This window comes from Acinonyx jubatus, chromosome B4 (genome assembly GCF_027475565.1).
Source record: "Acinonyx jubatus isolate Ajub_Pintada_27869175 chromosome B4, VMU_Ajub_asm_v1.0, whole genome shotgun sequence".
Taxonomy (NCBI): domain Eukaryota; kingdom Metazoa; phylum Chordata; class Mammalia; order Carnivora; family Felidae; genus Acinonyx; species Acinonyx jubatus.
In genome coordinates this window covers 45,063,789-45,082,795 of record NC_069387.1, presented here as the reverse complement: position 1 = coordinate 45,082,795, position 19,007 = coordinate 45,063,789, and the positions used below count along the sequence as shown (strand labels likewise).

At 38.0% G+C, this 19,007-nt stretch overlaps 2 protein-coding genes across 4 annotated transcripts in view; one reads left to right on the top strand and one right to left on the bottom strand.

Moving 5' to 3' along the window:
• LOC113592969 (uncharacterized) overlaps positions 1-5,267 on the bottom strand; it is a 209,131-nt gene extending 203,864 nt beyond the window's left edge. The window contains exons 1-2 of the mRNA XM_053199618.1: positions 5,171-5,267; positions 1,163-1,333 (exon numbers count right to left, since the gene is read on the bottom strand). Of these exons, the coding sequence (XP_053055593.1) occupies positions 1,163-1,333; positions 5,171-5,267 (268 nt within the window). The remainder of the gene's footprint in view (positions 1-1,162; positions 1,334-5,170) is intronic.
• The window catches only part of LRP6 (LDL receptor related protein 6), a 175,917-nt gene extending 159,889 nt beyond the window's left edge, over positions 1-16,028 (top strand). For all 3 annotated transcript variants that reach the window (XM_027035576.2, XM_027035577.2, XM_053225836.1), the window contains 6 exons: positions 1,132-1,368; positions 1,852-1,962; positions 6,206-6,436; positions 7,692-7,828; positions 8,501-8,598; positions 10,654-16,028. In XM_027035576.2, coding sequence (XP_026891377.1) covers positions 1,132-1,368; positions 1,852-1,962; positions 6,206-6,436; positions 7,692-7,828; positions 8,501-8,598; positions 10,654-10,948 — 1,109 coding nt within the window. In that variant the 3' untranslated portion in view covers positions 10,949-16,028. The remainder of the gene's footprint in view (positions 1-1,131; positions 1,369-1,851; positions 1,963-6,205; positions 6,437-7,691; positions 7,829-8,500; positions 8,599-10,653) is intronic.
• The last annotated feature ends 2,979 nt before the right edge of the window (positions 16,029-19,007 follow it).

Sequence of the window (19,007 nt, the reverse complement as noted above, 5' to 3'; positions counted from 1 at the left end):
AAAACCCCATGTTTATCTCACTACCAGTCTCATTAGAAAAAACTTTAGGGACACCTGGGTGGCTCAGTCAGCTAAGTGTCTGACTTCAGCTCAAGTCATGATTTCACAGTTTGTGGATTTGAGCCCCACGTCGGGCACTCTGCTGTCAGTGTGGAGCCTGCTTTGAATCCTCTGTCTCCCTCTCTCTCTGCCCCTCCCCCACGCTCTCCTCTCTCTTCTTTTTCTCTCTCACAAAAATAAACATTAAAAAAGAAAAAAGAAAAAACTTTTAAGTACTGGGAATCTGTCAAACTTACCATGTTAGATACAGATTGTCCAAAATTATAATTTCTGGTTGAAAGCTCCATTGTTACAATATGCTTCAAAAGTACAGTGTTATGATTTTGCCATTATTTTCCTTGAAGTAACAGGCTCACTGGTTCATTTTTTTTTTATTTTTTTATTTTTTTATTTAAAAAAAAAATTTTTTTTTTCAACGTTTTTTATTTATTTTTGGGACAGAGAGAGACAGAGCATGAACGGGGGAGGGGCAGAGAGAGAGGGAGACACAGAATTGGAAACAGGCTCCAGGCTCTGAGCCATCAGCCCAGAGCCCGACGCAGGGCTCGAACTCACGGACCGCGAGATCGTGACCTGGCTGAAGTCGGACGCTCAACCGACTGCGCCACCCAGGCGCCCCTCACTGGTTCATTTTTTAAAAACTTCCTGCCAAATACCCAAGTGTAAATAACTGTAGTTTATTTGTCAGTTCTTTTAAATTAAAATTAAAATGGTGTTCCATTTTGGGTTGAGTTTACAACTCAAAGTGCTTTCCCTAACTTTAAAATATTTAGAGGTTGGTGATTATAGTGATTATTCCTAAATTATGTGTCAGATTATAATGGATTGCAAATAATCCTACTTGAATTATAATATTTGAGAAAACTTCTGCCTTATAGTTTTGCAAGTTAGTGAATCTAAATGTGGTAGTGTAAAAATTGTACTTCTCTGATTAGTAGGGATAGTTTACAAACTTTATTTATTAAAAAGTGTTTTGCGCATGTTAATATTAAATGAGCTTCACTAGGTGTGTTTGCACCTTTGTGTGACTGTTGTGTTTTTGTCACTCCCCTCCCCCTTGGTCATTTGAAGAACCCCCAACATGTTCTCCTCAGCAGTTTACTTGTTTCACCGGAGAAATTGACTGTATCCCTGTGGCTTGGCGGTGTGATGGGTTTACTGAATGTGAAGACCACAGTGATGAGCTCAATTGCCCTGTATGCTCGGAGTCCCAGTTCCAGTGTGCCAGTGGGCAGTGTATTGATGGTGCCCTCCGATGCAACGGAGATGCAAACTGCCAGGATAAGTCAGATGAGAAGAACTGTGAAGGTATCCAGACTTCCTAGGGCCTGGCTGTGTAGTCTTTTTTTCCCATTAATGTTCAGTTGTTTGAAATTCAGAGTATTGCTTTGGCTCAGTGGTAAGTAGTCCTTGTTTCCAGTGAGCTCTGAAGTAGTGGCTTAATTTATTACAATGAAAAATAATTTCACATTTTCCTCTTTGCACTACTAACCTTTACGTGGTAAAAAATGAGCAAATAAATTCTCTAGAACTTTTTTAGTATCTAGAAATGCACATAGATAGAATTCTTTAATTCTTTACAGAGTAGAGCAAAATAGGAAATTTCCTGCTGGATTTCTTTTTCCACTTTTTTCTCTCTACCAATGGAAATCTCTAGAGAATAATTTTTAAGTTATATTTTAAAGTCTAATTTGTTTTTCATTTGTACCCAGAAAGTACTTTTTGTCTCTTGGCAGAGTTTCACTTTACATGATAATGAAAATAAGAAAATTGTTTGCATTTTTTTCCCAGTGCTTTGTTTAATTGATCAATTCCGCTGTTCCAACGGTCAGTGCATTGGAAAACATAAGAAATGTGATCATAATGTGGATTGCAGTGACAAATCAGATGAACTGGATTGTTGTAAGTAGGACTAAAATCTTACATATTACGCTTCTGGGAGACTTTTTAAAATACTTTTTTTCTTTAAAGATGTGTTTCACTTAGAATTTCCTTATTAAGAAATAAGCATTAATGTTAAGCTAGTTATTTGTACCAAGATCTTTTATGTTTTGCTTGTAATAATTCCTTAAAGACACTGGTTTTCTTATGCACAAAACTCTTCACAGAAACATTTAGGAAAGCATCAGAGAAGAATAAGTATTATTTTGCCACAACTAGAGTTAGGAAATTCTCAAATGATTTAGATATGTAGAAATCAGTTGGTGGCATAAGCTTGAGAGTTTCTGAACATCATTTCTGATGTTTATCATCTCTCATTTTTTTCTAGACATATTTCTACTAGTTTCTCAGTGACTTTAATAGCTTCCTTAAAATGTAGCCTGAAGATACTTAGGCCATCTTATACCCCTAGGCCTAAAGACTCTAGGGTACATAACCCATAGTTTCTTCAGGGTTCATAACTATTGACCATGCCCTGACATAAAATATATCCCAAATTGATAAACTTAGTTCTGAGTGGAATTCAGCATAAATCAGGTCTACCCTGTCAAACTGGTTTAATGAAATTTAGATAAAATTCATTTAAAAGCTCTTTACTCATAGGTTGCCTGGGTGGCTCAGTCAGTTAAACATCCAACTCTTGATCTTGGCTCAGGTCATGATCTCACAGTTTCATGAGTTCAAGCCCCACGTCAGGCTCTATACTGGCAACACAGAGCCTGCTTGGGATTCTCTCTCTCCCTCTCTCAGAGTCTCTTATGGTTGAGGTTGTAGTAAGAATAGTGATTTTATTTTATTATTATTTTTTAGTTTACTTATTTTGAGAGAGAGATAGCGTGAGTGGGGGAGAGGCAGAGAACAATGGTGAGAGAGAGACTCCCAAGCAGACTCTGCACTGCCAGCGTAGAGCCCAACGCGGGGCTCGAACTCATGAAACCGTGAGATCATGACCTGAGCTAAAACCAATAGACGCTTAACTGACTGAGCCACCCAGGCGCCATAAAAATAGCGATTTTAAAGCCAAGTAGAGATGGATTTGAATTCTGGCTCCACCTCTTACCAGCAAATTATTTACTGTCAAACTTTAGTTTCTTTATCTTTAAAATGAAGATAATGTTTAGCCTGGTGGTTGTGAGAAAATTAAATAACTTAATGTATATAAAATATATAGCTTGGCTCATAGTAGATACTGTTGATAAAGGAGTGTGGTAAATGATACTAAACGTGCCGTTGTAGAGATCTGTACGAGTGGTAGCACAACAGAGCGAGTGGTCAGATCTTCAGGAATAAAAACAGGGTTCATCGAGGAAGACATCTTAGAAAAATGGTGCTTAAAATTGGGTACTGATCAGTGAATAGAGTTAATTGTACAGATAAGTGGAGAGATTGCATTCCAAGCAGAGAGAATATGCTATTCAAAAGCAGAGTGAAACAGGCACCTCTGGGAAACTACATGTGAATGGGATGCCAAAATGTAGGCTATGTCTTGAGGAGGGATATCAGCAAAAGAACATACGTTAAGGGTGAGATCATAGAAGACTCTGCTTTTCTTCTAAAAAGCCCAGACAGCATCCAGAATAACAGCCATTGACAAACTTAAGTGAAGGACCGGCATGGCTATGTAATTGTGAAAGCTGTGAAAGCAGATGCATTGCCAGCATAAGATTAGAGGCAGCTAAATGACACATTGGTTGCTTTCACACTTTTTGGATCACCTCAAGAGGAGTACAAAGATGGGGGTGCACACGTAAAGGAGTCATGCGGTAGTATCTACCTATATTATGTAGAATGTATTCTGAAGTTTTCTGTTTTAAAATGCTTGTTGTAACCCACTAAATTTTTTTCACCATCTAATTACTTGGAGCCTATAATTTAAAAATTCTTAGGAGGCGATTGTAGTTTAGGCAGAAGATGATTATCTAAATCAAGAGGAGCAGTGGTGGTGGAAAGGAAGGGATAGAGTTCAGAGCTATCTCAGAAATAGAGTAAAAAGCGTTTTGTAACCACTTGGATGTAGTTGATAAGTTTAGGTTAACTCATAGGTATCTCACCGAGTTGCTGGAGTCATTAACTAGAATATGTAGCAGGGACTGAAAACTGAAGGACCATTCCATATCTTGGCTCAGATGTAATGTTTGCCTGATACAGGTTTTTTTATTAATTTTTTAAATTTAAGTTTAATTTAAATGCTTTTGATTTGCCACGGGTGCCATCATTTATTTATGATCTGCTTTACCCCTGGAATCTAGGAAACATGTCAGATATTGGTGAAGACGACTGCAGTGTAGACAGGTCGCTTCAAAGTTGCTGATGAGCTTATCCCATTGAAGCTATTCAGGAAGTTGTCGATTGTATGGGTCTGTAGCTCAGGAGAGAGATTTGGCCTCTACTGTTAAAGATAATTAAAGCTGAAGCAGTAGATGAAGTCTCTCGGAGAGTTACGTAGAAGAGGAAAATAGTAGAAGATAGAAGGAAGTCTGGCAAGCACCTGTACCTAAGAGGCAACAGAAGAGAAGGAAGCCAACAAAAGGAAACAGAAAAAAGAAGAATCAGAGAGAGTAAAATTAAGAGAGTGGTATCTTGGAAGGATACTGTTTAGACATTTTTGAGAAGAAAACATAGAGCCAGCAGTACTGAATGTTTAGAGAGGTCAGTAAGATGAAGAGTTAGTGAAAATGGCAAATAGGAGAACTCTGACCTTTGCCAGACTAGTTTCACTGTGGCGATGAGGATAGGAGCCTGATTTCAGTGAGTTAGGATGTGACCCAGAGACTAAGCATTGGAGATAGTGAATATAAACTATTCTGTCTCGACGCTTGGCCTTAGAAAGCAATGCCAAGGCACTGGAAGGGAATACGATAGATGGTTGCTCACAAGGACTGGGGAGGATCTGTACCCCAGAGTCCACAGACAAAATATGTAACTGACAGCCCCTGCATATTTTGTAATTTACTGATACCATTTTCTTTCATTTCTTTTATTTAATCTATTAGGGGCTGAATTTAACTCTGTGGGTGGGAGATTTAAGGTAAGATGAAACAGAAGGAAGGTTTTTTAAAAGATCTGCAGTTGCGAGATACAGTCTGACTATTCGGAATGGAAGGAATTTCCTTCTAAATAGAAGAGTAATACTCTGAATCTGATGAGGCCTTTTGCTGTTTCCCTCTACCTGTAATATTGATGCCACCTGCTTCTAAAGCCTCAGATAGCTCAGGGATCTGATGAAGGTGAATGCCACGGGCAGGGTCTTCCTCTGGTTCTCTCATGCTCTCACCTTTCTAAGTCCTCACGCACTCAGGTACCAGACACCTTATGTTTCTTGCCCTCAGGCAACTAGACTTACCCTGAAGGTACCAGCATATTGGGCCTGAGAGCTAATGTTCATCTTTAGCTTCTCATCTCCCTTCACCAGGCCTATATGTCACTTTTCAAACCTAAAATCAGGCTCAGAGCTCGTGCCTTGCTGGTGCAGAGTTGGCTTCTTTGTTATTCCAGTTAAAACATTTGATGACTTTTCTAGGTACATCCCTTTTGGCCCTAAAATTTTCTCTGAAATTTCAAAATAACCCTGTTATTTTATGATATACAAAATGAAGTAGGATGAGGCGCCTGGCTGGCTCAGTTGGAGGAACATGCGACTCTTGATCTCGGGGTCAGGAGTTCGAGCCCCATGTTGGGTGTAGAGATTACTTAAATAAATAAATAATTAAAAAAAATAAGGTAGGATGGGGGCGCCTGGGTGGCTCAGTCAGTTGAGCGTCTGACTTCGGCTCAGGTCATGATCTCGCGGTCTGTGAGTTCGAGCCCCACGTCGGGCTCTGTGCTGTCAGCTCAGAACCTGTAGCCTGCTTCCGATTCCGTGTCTCCCTCTCTCTCTGCCCCTCCCCCGCTCATGCTTTTTTTCTCTCTCTCTCTCTCTGTCAAAAATAAATAAACATTAAAAAAATAATAAAGTAGGATAAATTTTAACTGTCTCTGTATTAAAGCTTAATGATTAAGTATAATTCACTTACATCTTTGTTATCAGTTTGCAGATATACTTCTCAGTGTATCGTTTTATTTCTATCTTCGCTTAAGGATAGTTCATTTTGATTTCTAATGGTATTTATATACCCATAGGGCATGGTGTACATGTATTCATAATAACTATTTTGAGTCTGCAGTTGTTTCTCCATTATATAACTGTACTGCATTCTCATTTTAGATCCAACTGAGGAACCAGCTCCACAGGCCACCAATACAGTTGGTTCAGTTATTGGAGTAATTGTCACCATTTTTGTGTCTGGAACCATATACTTCATCTGCCAGAGAATGTTGTGTCCACGTATGAAGGGAGATGGGGAAACCATGACTAATGACTATGTAGTTCATGGACCAGCTTCTGTGCCCCTTGGTTATGTGCCACACCCAAGTTCTTTGTCAGGATCTCTTCCAGGTGAGCTAAGACTGACCCATTGAGAATCAAGTCTTGGGTCCTGGCAACATTGCCAAGTTTCCTTTATAGAAACAAGATACTGCCTAGAGTCTGTTTCAAACTAGACTCCTTTGGGTTTAAAAAATTATAAGAATAAATATTTTATTTTACTTTTAGCACTCTTTATACAGAAGATCTTAGATCTTAGTAGAAATTGTCCAAAAAATATAAAGCAAATATGTACACATTTATATACACTGATTGCATTTAGTGCATGCACTACATATACTGCATTTCTGGATGTACTCTACTGAAAGTGAAAGCTAGACATTTGGTAAAGCGTCATAAACCACAAGTCCTTTAGGTGCACTATTAGGAGACCTCAGGACCACTGAGGACAGGAATTGAAGGTGCAAAAAAATAGATTAGGATTCCTTTTCAGCAAACAAAGATTTGGAAATAGCTGGGTTGACAACAGGTTTGTTTTGGCATAGCCAAGTAGCCAGAAATTCTGGGTACTTGAGTAGACGATACTGCTCTAGCAAAGTACAGCTTTCTTTTAGTGCTTTCTGGTGCCCATAGTGAAAAGAAGCCCCCACCCCCCATTATTTTAATGAATATGGAGAAGGAGTTTCCCGGCAAAAGCTGTCAGAAAATAAGAACTTATTCTGGGTGTAACTCTAAGTAAACAGGATTTTGAAACTGTTAATGATAATGATTCCTTATTTTGCTGTACCTAGTTTCAGTTAGTGGAATATGGGAAGTCACGTGAGAAGAAATAGAATTCTGGCATTGGTGGTTGTGATTCCAACAACGTTTGCATACATTAGATGAAAAAGATGAAAAATCTCCCGTACTTTGTATTCATGCCCTTAAAAGTGGATTTAGTTTCCTTTTGAGCACATCTCTTGTTTAGTCTACCCTGCTTTACAGCCTCCACTCTCCATAGGCCTTTTCTTCTGCAAATCCTCTAAAGTTGAAAACTTCTTATTTTGAAGAGTGCTGCTTCTATCCTTGGGGGGAAGGGATGAGAGCTATTCTTGGCCTTGTTCTAGGCCAGCTCTCAGTGGAAGTGTTCACTTCTCGAGAACATTCGTTTCCCTTCTGCATTAAGCATTTTCAATTATTGTTATGAAACGAGAGCACAGATTGTTTTAAAATCAAACTATTTGGCTATTGGTATTTGTAATCCTAGTATTAAATAAAAATATTTTATACATAAAAATAATTTGTATAGATCTTAATCATCTTCAGTATTTATCCTCCTTCATTTTAGGAATGTCTCGAGGTAAATCAATGATCAGCTCCCTCAGTATCATGGGGGGAAGCAGTGGACCCCCTTATGACCGAGCTCATGTCACAGGAGCATCATCAAGTAGTTCTTCAAGCACCAAAGGCACTTACTTCCCTGCAGTAAGCAGTCTGTTTTCCTTTGTTTCACTTTGAATGCTAAGATAAATAGGATCCTAGACTTTTAACTTCTTTAAATGTGGGTGCTTAGTGATGGTAGCTTAGAAAGTTTTTTAGTATACTATTTAGGCATATAAGGCTCCTAGGAAAGATTTGCCACCACCATGCAAGCACTTTTAAAGTCTTTAAGTTTACTGTGTATTAACCAGCATATTTGAAGGCACTAGACAGTAATTTCATATTTTGGGTAAAAGTAGAACTACTAAATAGTATCTCCTGAGAGACTTAGGATGACCTTCATTCTGTAACCTTCCAAAAAAGGAAGCATGCCTGCTATTTCTCCTACGTCAGTGATTTTTCTCTAAACGTTTATAATTTTAAAAAATCAGAACCCTATTGTGCTGAACTTAAACCAGTGACTTACAGATTATAGATTTTCTGCTTATTACCTTGCACTGTTTAGCCATGATGAAATTGTATCTTAAGGAGTAGAGAGCCCCACTCCTGAAGCACTATTTGAGGTCAGTTCTTTGAAAGAAAGATTGTGCTAACTGTGTAAGGGAAAGGAATACAAACAGATGAAGGAAGAGAGTGTAAAGAAAGTCTAATGGTCTTTATCTGGCATTATTATTATTGTAATAATTATTGTAATAATTTAATTATTGTTCCATTTAGATTTTGAACCCTCCGCCATCCCCAGCCACAGAGCGATCACATTACACTATGGAATTTGGTTATTCTTCAAATAGTCCTTCCACTCATAGGTCCTACAGGTAAGTAAGTGGAAGTATTTATTAGGAGAACGAAGTAGTGGGTTTGATGTAGCCCTACATAAATAGATGATGGCCACTGAGAGAGATTAGGCATCTTGTCTTGATAATGCTGATGTTGTCCCTACCGCACATCCTTTTCTTTTTGAGGCATTACACATTTTTTTAGAGAGAGTCACAAGTGTTGACTTTATAATAATGAAGTAGAGTCAGCTCCCAATACTGCTTTGGCAGTATTGTAAGGAAAAGTTACCCACCAAAATAACTGATTACAAAATGGGCTACTGCTCAGGTTAGCTTTGTTTGGTGGCCTAGGAATGGAATATTGGCATAGGACTGGAGTTCAAAGAGTTGTGAGAGCTGTAAAATTGCAGGGGTGCAAAGAGCACAGAATTTGAGAGAAGTTGGGAGAAGCTTAAGTTCAGCCCTTGCTTCAGTATTACACCATCTGGAATGAAGAATTCTTCATAAAGTTGCCTGGAATAAATCACAACTCACTAAAATAAATGAAATCTATTTGTAAGACAAAATGGGGACATTTTCCCCTTGTGCTGATTTGTGTCTGTAGAGCATGTTAAGCAGGAGAAGGACTAGTGTTTACCTTACTCTTTCCATCTTGTTTCAAAGGCCAGCAGAAAGTCAGCGGCTTGATACTCTGTGTAAACCTAGTGCTGTGTTTATCAGTGTCCCTCAAGTGCCTATTATCTTCTAGATAAGTGTTTCCTAGACTTCCAGTCAAATTGCCCTGATAAAACCGTACAGATAGGTAGAAATCAAGTGAAACTGCTGATAGTATCTTACTCAGAATTCCCATTTCAGTTTATATGCATAAGATTAAGGCCTGATTCTGAGCTGATATTTTTGTGTTTTATTGTAAATTGCTTTCCTTGCCACTAGTTTGTTCTAAAAAGCCGAAAGAGAAAGCAGAAACCTCAAAACTGAAAAAAACAAAATGAAAGACCCCAAATTTTTATTTTTAAAAAGTTATTTCTTTAAATTGAGTAAAACATTGTTTCATTAAAATGAACATAATTGCATCAAAAACATTTCTTACTTGACCATTTCCCACGTCTCAAATTAATCCCAGTTTCTTCTGAGTCACTTTTCATCATTTGTTGAGATTCTTGTCTGAACTGGAATGTAAAAGAATTTTGTTGATTTTCTTTCCTTTTTTCCTAGCTTTTTTTTTTTTTAACATGAAAATGGAAGTGTTTGGCCTTTTAGTTGAGCCTAGAATGTTCATCAAGGCTCAAACCTGATTGGACAGAAAGATAAAACCTAAAAAGTGCTATGACCTCATGTCAATATTGGTAGTAAAACCGCTTGAGAACCTGCTCAGCAGGTCGTGTAACCTTTAGCCATTTGTTTTGAGACCAACCCTGGGTGCTAGCAGATGGTTTCTGTGTTGGGATGGGGTCTTGTGGCACACTCTGTAGCACTGGGTGTTTAGTGGATTGTTACCTCAGTTTTGCACGTGCTCTTGCCCCTCTTTTGTCACTTTGGCGACGGAGTATATAAAGAAACCTTGATTGGGATAAATATGAAATAAGATCAGCTGTACTATATTTCAAATGTAAATGCTATATGAAGTTACAGATAGAAGTAGAAGTGAGAGCTAGCACTTTGAAATGAGCACTTCCTTTCACTAGTGTGTTCGTCTCTTTTCAATGCCTTTTTTATTAGTTAGCCATGGTGCAAACTTGCTGAACTTGAAAAGGCAGAACAACAAGAAATAAATTAGGTCTCAGTCGGTTAAACGTCCAACTTCAGTTTGGGTCATGATCTCACAGTTCTTGGGTTTGAGCCCCGCGTCGGGTTGTGCTTGACAGCGCAGAGCCTGGAGCCTGCTGTGAGTTCTGTGTCTCCCCCTCTCTCTCCCCCTCTGTTGCTCATGCTCTGTCTCTCAAAAATAAAGAAACATCAAGAAAATTTTTTTAATTGTAGTAGTGTATGATCTTCAACCTGAAGTTTACATCTAATACTTCTGTATTCTGATAGAGAAGAAACTGCTTTTCTATAAAACTAAGTGTCTGCTTCTTGATTTTCTCCCCCTACCAGCTACAGGCCATATAGCTACCGGCACTTTGCACCCCCTACCACACCCTGCAGCACAGATGTCTGTGACAGTGACTATGCTCCCAGCCGGAGGATGACCTCAGTGGCAACGGCCAAGGGCTACACTAGTGACTTGAACTATGACTCAGAGCCTGTGCCCCCGCCTCCCACGCCCCGAAGCCAATACTTGTCAGCAGAAGAGAACTATGAAAGCTGCCCACCCTCTCCATACACAGAGAGGAGCTACTCTCATCACCTCTACCCACCACCACCCTCCCCCTGTACAGACTCCTCCTGAGGAGGGGCCCTCCTCCTCTGACTGCCTCCAACGCAAAAATGTAAATACAAATTTGGTTGAGATCTGGAGGGGGGGAGGGAGCTATTAGAGAAAGATGAGGCAGACCATGTACAGTTAAAAATTATAAATGGGGTAGGGAATACTGGAGATATTTGTACAGAAGAAAAGGATATTTATATATTTTCTTAAAACAGCAGATTTGCTGCTTGTGCCATAAAAATTTGTATAAAAAATAAATTTGTACTAAAAGTTTTATTTTTGCAAACTAAATACACAAAGCATGCCTTAAACCCAGTGAAGTGACTGAGTACAAAGGAAACAGGAATAATAAAGGCATCACTGACCAGGAATGTCTGGGCTTTATTAATACCAAAAAAAGAGAGAGAAAGAGAAGAAGAAGAAGAAGAAGAAGAAGAAGAAGAAGAAGAGAAATTCAAGTCCATCTCAGAGCAGCAAACCATAGATACTTGGAAGTAGCCAAATAGCCTTCATGTTAGCTAACATTTGAGGGCCAATAAGTTTAAGAAATCACAAAAGGAAAAAGAAAAAAAGGTATTAAAACTAACTTTGGACAAAGGGCTTTATTTTCTCTAGGAATCCCATTATTTTAGTGAGGAAAATAGGTCTTTATAAAAATCCCTTCTGGGTGTTGCCATTGGAGGAGATGAGCTGTCCAGTCAGATGGTGTGGGGCTCTTTGTGTGTGCAAGTCTTCTGTCCCTACCTTAGAACCCACAGCCTCTGTCAGAAGAATTCGTTTTTTCTCTAGGTGTTTTTACCTTGCTTCCTCCCCCAGCAGCTTTGTAGGCCATTTTGCCAAGATATCACGATTTATTCAAAGCTTTTTTATCTGAGGATTGATAAAATGGAATTTTCTAAATTAAGGTTTCATTTTAATATTTCTACTAGCTCTGTTCCTCTGTAGGCTTAGCTCTTCAGTTTGACTGATGTTTTTGCTTAATGATCAAAGATTAGACATATTAGTGCTCCTCTTCCAAGATTGTTTTAATGCTCATTAAAATATCTTTTCACAACACATATAGGCAATGTTTAAGAATTACAAATTTAACCATTATGTTTTGTTGTAAATTAATCATATATCCTTGCAGTACTTTCAGCATATAATACCACAATATGAAATCATTTATATATATATATTTTTTTTCTAGTAAAACATTTAAATATGTTCCAGTTAGAGACAATCTATTTAAAAAGAGAATTTTTTTGTTATCATTAGGTTTTCCCTTTATTAACTGTTTGTGACATTTTCATGTTCTTTAGGCCAATTTTTCTGAGTGATGTCTACATACATACCTCTTCTAATGTGTGACGTGACTTTAATATCTTCCTGTTACCCAATGTGAATGTTAGATTGTTTTCAAATTATCCACAAATTATTCTTATAATCACCTCTTATATATTTTTGTGTGTTCTCTCTTATCCTGTTATGGATTAAGATGATTTAACAAATTTAACAATGTGGATTAAACGAGAAGGCCAACCGTTGACTTCTCAGCTGTCAGAACTTGGGTGGAGGGGAGTAACGGAAGGCTCTTCTGCCACCTGCCTGACCTGCGTGGTCCTGGGGCTGCTGCATCTTCAGCTCTTAGGGCTGACGTGTGGAATGATTCTAGCACTGCTCTGCCACCTTGCCAGAAGTTAGTTTCCTGCTTTTTACATTTTTCCAGCACTTCTCTGCTAAAACTGAATGTGTTTTTAAACTAATGTATTTTTACCTTAACAGATGTTGGTCAGTCAGTTATTTGAATGATTTCTTTTTTTTTTTTTTTAAATTCTGTCTTGCTGAGGCCTCTCTGGATTTCAGGGCCCAAGAGAAAACCATGGAAGAAAAGATTGAGACTTTTGGCAGGGGTGAAGTAACTTTATAAGCAATTAAAAATACCTGAGGAAACTTTTTAATGAGAAAAAATGGGTTTCAGAATAATGCTTAGATTGTCAGGGGCACCTTCTATGAATCAGGTGCCCTTGTTTGCATATAAATAAATGGTGATCCATCAGTGTCTTGCATTAACTCTTCCTGTCGGTGGAACAAAGTGCTCACAGTCTAACAGAATGGACACTGGAGTTGCATTCTGTGACACGGGGGCCTCTGACACTTAAATGAAGATGGAAAGGTTAGCAATAACTGGGTATCAATTAGAATTTAAGAATTCTATATGTTTACATTTTTTAATGTGCATCTTTATCCGGTGGGCTTCCCATGTGGAAACTTGCACTATAACGAATTAAGAAGAATATTGCCTTGTTATATCTCAGTTCAAGTGCTTGTACTGCGATGGCAATGGCCTCTTCTTGCAAAATACTGATTTGTGTGCCAATTTGTTTGAAATTATTTGAAGGCAGTTCCGCTTAATCTCAGGGTCCTCTTTCTTGGGTAGTTGAGATGGATTCTTAATATTGGGGGGGGGTGTACCTTTAAATGAGAGAATTGTCAAAAATCGGGAAAGATTGGCCCTCGGGCTACATGGACAGTTAAGCTTAAGTAACAAACTATCTTGATTAGTATTAAACACAAGAGGTTTAATTGGAAAAACTGAAGATAAAAAATAAACATGAGCACAAATCAGGGGGAAAGTGGATAAAGGTTTTGAATTTGATGTATTGCTATATTCACTATCCATGAGGGTAAAATGAATAAAATGTCATTATTTTCCTTAAATACTTAAGTATTTAATTTTGAACACCGGTCTTAAAGCATGTCTAGTTAGTGATGTGATTAAAATTATCTGAGAAATGAACTCTGGCATCGTATACTTTGTGCTTATGCGCTATAGTAGGCTCACCTTCATTGAGGTAGTCTTTTATAACTGCACTTTTATAACTTTGAACTTGGCTCCTGCAGAACCCTGGTCTTCTGAACAGTGGCCCAAGGGGTTTTGCTGCTTAAATCAGATAATGGCATATTCACAAGAAAAAAAAAAAGCTAAGGGATAGAATTTCTCAGTATTAATTTTTCTTTCATGAAATATTATTACGCCTTTGACCTTTGCTGCCCCTCTTCTATAGCAGCATATGTGAGATGTCTGTCCAGCAGAACATTAGTTATTTTAACTATCTTGATTTTAATATAACAGTACTTTGAGATATATCAAGAAGTATCTGACACTTGAGAATATCTGTTCTAAAGGGATGATATATATTTAGAAATGAAGACTTTACAGTACATTTTCATCTAATAGGCCAATAATTTGGGGGCAGAGCTTTTGAGCAGTAAAATTTTAGCTTGACTGAGGATTATATATTTGTTCATCATTTTAAAGCACTCTGAAGTCAATAATTTGTAGAAGGCCAACTCCAACTTTGATAATACACAAAAATCTCTACCATCTGTGTTAGGTAGCAATTAATTTGGGGGAGAATCTTTTTGTTTTGCCATAAATGCCTATTAATGAAGACTACTTCAAGTAGAGTTAGTAGCTATGGCTTACCTACCTAGCCTGTTAAATGCGTCTGTGTGTGTTTATGTAATCTTATACCAGTAATCCTAGTAGAGACTACTTCTGGTACCAGAGAGGCTTACTGTAGGCAGGTTGGCTCCTCTGTGATAGTTGTGCTAGTCTAGTTAGTCATGTGCCTAGATTTGATTCCTAGAAATGTAGTTTTTAAAATTGTTTTTTCTCTTGCTGAGGGAAAACTTGCCGCTTCATTGATTTGCATGCCGTAAGAGCTTCATATTGGTTACCATTACACATCTAACAAAATTCAGAAGCAAAAATCTTGGGCTTTTCATACCCCAGATATGCCATGCTTTTAATAAGCTTTAAGTCTGTATAATGACATACATCGTATGTTTGGGGTGTGGATTTGAGTATGTGAATATCAGTTGGCCAACAAATGTTAGGGCATCCACAAATGAGACTATACACTAAGTGTAGACAGGGACTGAGTCATAAGTTTATAATCAAGTGTTGTTTAAAACATGTTCTCAGAATTCTTAAACTCAAACTTAATTTTATTTGGTATTCCTTTCTTTATCCCGAGCCTGAAATGAGCAAAGAGAAATAACAGATGATTTTAGAAAGTACTGGTAGCATATGTGTGGTTTCTGACTTCTGGGATGGCATCATTTTATACTAGTCTCAAAATTTGCCTTTTGAAATTTTCAGTTTCAGGAGATAACATTTTACATTTATAGTTTTTAAATTATGAGCATTGTGAATCCATATACTTGGGATATTTCTGTTGGACTTGATTCTGCATCTCATGAAACTAATAAGCCTGCACCTGAGTAGAAGGGGAGGTAAATTCTTTGGTCTTACTGACGATCCTCACTCTCCTTCAGTCCAGGTAATTTTACTTGGTTTTTCTTTTTCATAAAGCATCCTTAAGCTATTGCTAAGTTTATTGCTGTAAACAATCCTCATGACTTTACAGATAGAACTATAAACAATGATTTCCTGTACTCAGGGTATAGACCTAACGAAAACTTTTACATTTCCACCATTATCTAGGGTTTACCCAAAAGTCTACACCAAAGATGTAGAGACAATGTGCTTTTTGCTTATGCTTAACTGTCCATTTTTTTTAAACAAATATAAGAAGGCCAGGGATATATATATCATATATGTATGATATGTATATATATCAATGCATAAATATGAATATTAAAAGGAAAAGAAAGTGAATATATCTAATTTTACATGAAATTAAGTATCTGGGGTTAGTAGGAGAATGTAAAAAGAGGATACCAAGAGCTTAAGCTGGACTAGCCTTATTTGCAAGTGAAGGATCTGGTGCTGCTTTCAGATGTTTATTCTTTGTGTTTTTAAATTTTTTTCTTAAGCTTTAATCTTTGTTATTGTCTTAAAGTCAGCTGGTGTTTCTTGTTCATGGACTTTGGTACGATGGTGCTTTGCAAGGATGTATTTATATTTAAATGGCCAACATTTGGTCAGCCCTTGTCCACTATTCACTTCCCCCTTTTTGTAAAATAAGTGCTTTAATTGTAAACTGTATAAAAATACCTTGTATAAATCCCCTTTTGATTATTACAATAAGCTGAGTTGTAACAAATGAAATGTTGATTTTTATAATAAAACAGTGGAAAATAAAAGTGTCAATTCTTTTCAGCAAGAAATTGAAATAGCTGATTGTTCATTGCTGTGACTTGCATTTCAGAGGCAACAAAACCCACTTTTATTGTTTGTATTTCAAATAAAATACAACTTTGGAAGAGAGATTTGAGCATAGTTCAGTGCTGCCCATACCTGTGATTGGGAACAGATAATAAGGGAAATATTTTGTGTTTCCTGCTCTTGTTTTCAGTAAACTCCTGGAAGGAGCCTGCTGTAGACTCTGAACCTCCCCCCTCTCGAAATTAGCTTTAAAAATGAACATTGCTCTTCCTGACACAAAGCCCAATATGATACGAGGATACCAAAGGAGCCGCAGAATATACCCCTTCAAAATATGCCACTGTGATTCAGGTGGGCACTTTAAAAACAGCAAATACAGATAGAGGCTTTCTCTGAGCTCTCCTTGTCTGTCTAAAGACCGATCCTCCAAAAGGAACACAGTTGTCATAAACCATAAATCCCCTCCCTGGGAGCTTGATCAACCAGGGAAAAATGATTCTTATCCCTGGAGAGAAGACTAGGAAAAATAGCCAAACTTCGTCCCGACTGTCACACCTCCCACCTGTTCTTCTAAGGACCCATTCATCTTTCCTAAAATCACTTCCTACTTACTCTTCCCTAAGAGGCCTACATCTTCCCTCCCCTTTTCCTATTCATACGGTAGGTAAGCCTGAATTGTAAGCCATCTAGGGGAGTTACTCATTTTTCCCTGGGTATCTCCCATGTATATGTAAGTTAATACATGTTATTTTCTGTCTGTTTTGTTCATCTGTTTCTTATTACAAGGGTCTCGGCTAAGAGCAGAAGGGTAGACAAAGTTACTATTCTCCCCTACAACATTTAACATGAGGGTGAATGGAAAAACCAGTGAGAACTCACAGCTACTAGATCCCTGCTTGGGTCTAAGTTTGCTGGTTTGATAGGAAGAGAGGAAAGCTTTATTATTTGGCATTAGTTAAGCTCAAACATCAGGGGGTTAAGTGGAACAAATGTTAGTGTAAAGTCTTCTCTCTGAGACTCTTTCTCTTAAGTGAGCTTACCTTGACTTCTTTGCTGACCCCTCCCATTCTTTTCTTTGGAAAACAAAGTTGTGCTGTTCCCAGTGGAGTCCAAGAAAGGAAAGACAGAACCGAGGTTGCTTTGCCTGATTTAAAGGCAGGCTCAAGAGTGGGAAGGACAGTGCCAGTTGTTTTGGACTTTTCTCTACCCAGGTAAGTTTTCTGCTAAGTTAATACGTACAGTCTTTCTTACTTTTAATTCTTTGTGTACAGTTGCAGTATTTCTGCAAATGTCAATTAAAGGATGAATTACTGTTGACAGGGTCCGGGACATGATACCCCAAAATGCGACACATTAGCATAGTGAGTATTTCAAGGAATTCGAGAAATGGCATGTGCAGGAAGAACCCTCTGACCTTTCCCTGAAGCAGGTCGTTAACCCTAATGTGAGAAGTGCCCTCCCTGTACACAGAGGTAAGGGGGCATCCTTATCTCAGAAGAGAAAGGAACAAAAAGGAACCTGAACAAACAGGCCTTGCTAAGTTTGCCCCCATTTATTACACATAGCTCATACTCTTTGTTCTATCATATCTTTCCATGACTTTGCGGTTCTCATTAAACCTAGCATAAAACACAGGTTTAACCATTTCTTTGGGTTTTCATTTCTTTATGAAGGCTCCTGTGTCACTTAAAACTTAAAAGACATTTGTATGCTTTTCTCTTGTTAATCTCTTATGTTACAGGGATCCAACTCAAGAACTTAGAAGATACTTTTCCTTTCTTACAATGTGCTCTGATTTCTGCTTCCATTTATTTGTACTACCATGCCGTCTTCTAACACCACCGACCCCACCACCACCTGTCCCCCCCACCCCAAAAATTCTCCACCCAAGATTTGCATTTGTAACTTCAGCTTTCATCACCATATAAAGCCAATCTTTCCCAATTAAGAGACTAAAAATAAAGGATTATTTTGCTAAGATTTGTCCAGCATTTACTGTTGCACCAAGTACTAAATATCCCCTCTGTCTCCCCCTTAACGTAATAAACCAACCGATTAACACCTAAGCTAAACAGGAAACGTCCAGTTTGAGTATGAAGAACTCCAGTGCAAAATTTTGATCAGAGGCAGTTGGCAGTGGGTGGAGGGAAAAGGACATTAAATTAAGATTGAGATTCTAATCTTTGTTTCATTTTAGTTAACTGCCAAGGCATGCCTGAACTCATTTAATCTCTCCGTATTTGTTGGCATAAGGCTCTGATAGAGTTTTCCCAAGTTCTTGGGAAGGGTTAAGGGAATCAAGTTTTATACAGTGCTGTGATTCTCATGACAGGGCTTTTAAGAATTCAATGTAGATCTGGAGCTATTTATATTTTCTATTATGTCAATTTTTGTCATTTATGTCTTTCAAGGAATTTGTCCATTTCCTCTTAAGTAGTCAGCTTATTGGCATAAAAGCGTCTCTTATCCTTTCAATGCCTGTTTCCATTTCTGACATTGGTAATTTGTGTCTTGGTCAGTCAAACTGAAGGTGTATTGATATTCTTGATCTTTAAAAAAAAAAAAAAAAATCAGCTCTGGAGCGCCTGGGTGGCTCAGTCGGTAAAATGTCCCACTCTTTATTTTGGCTCAGGTCATGAACTCAAGGTTCGTGAGACCGAGCCCTGCGTCACTGGACTGTGTGCTGGGCATGGAGCCTGCCCCTCTGCTGCTTGCACTCTCTCTCTAAAAAATAATAACAATTTTTTAAAAAATCAGCTCTTGTTCTAATTCTTCTCTGTTGTATGTTCATTTTCTGTTTCATTGTTGTCTGCTCATTATTTCCTTTAACTTATTTGGATTAAATATGCTAGTTGCTTAAGATAAAAGCTTAAGTCACTGATTTTAGACATTTTTTTCTGATAAAAATATTTAAAGCTGTATGTTTCTCTCTATGCATGCTTTAGCCGCATCCCACAAATCTTG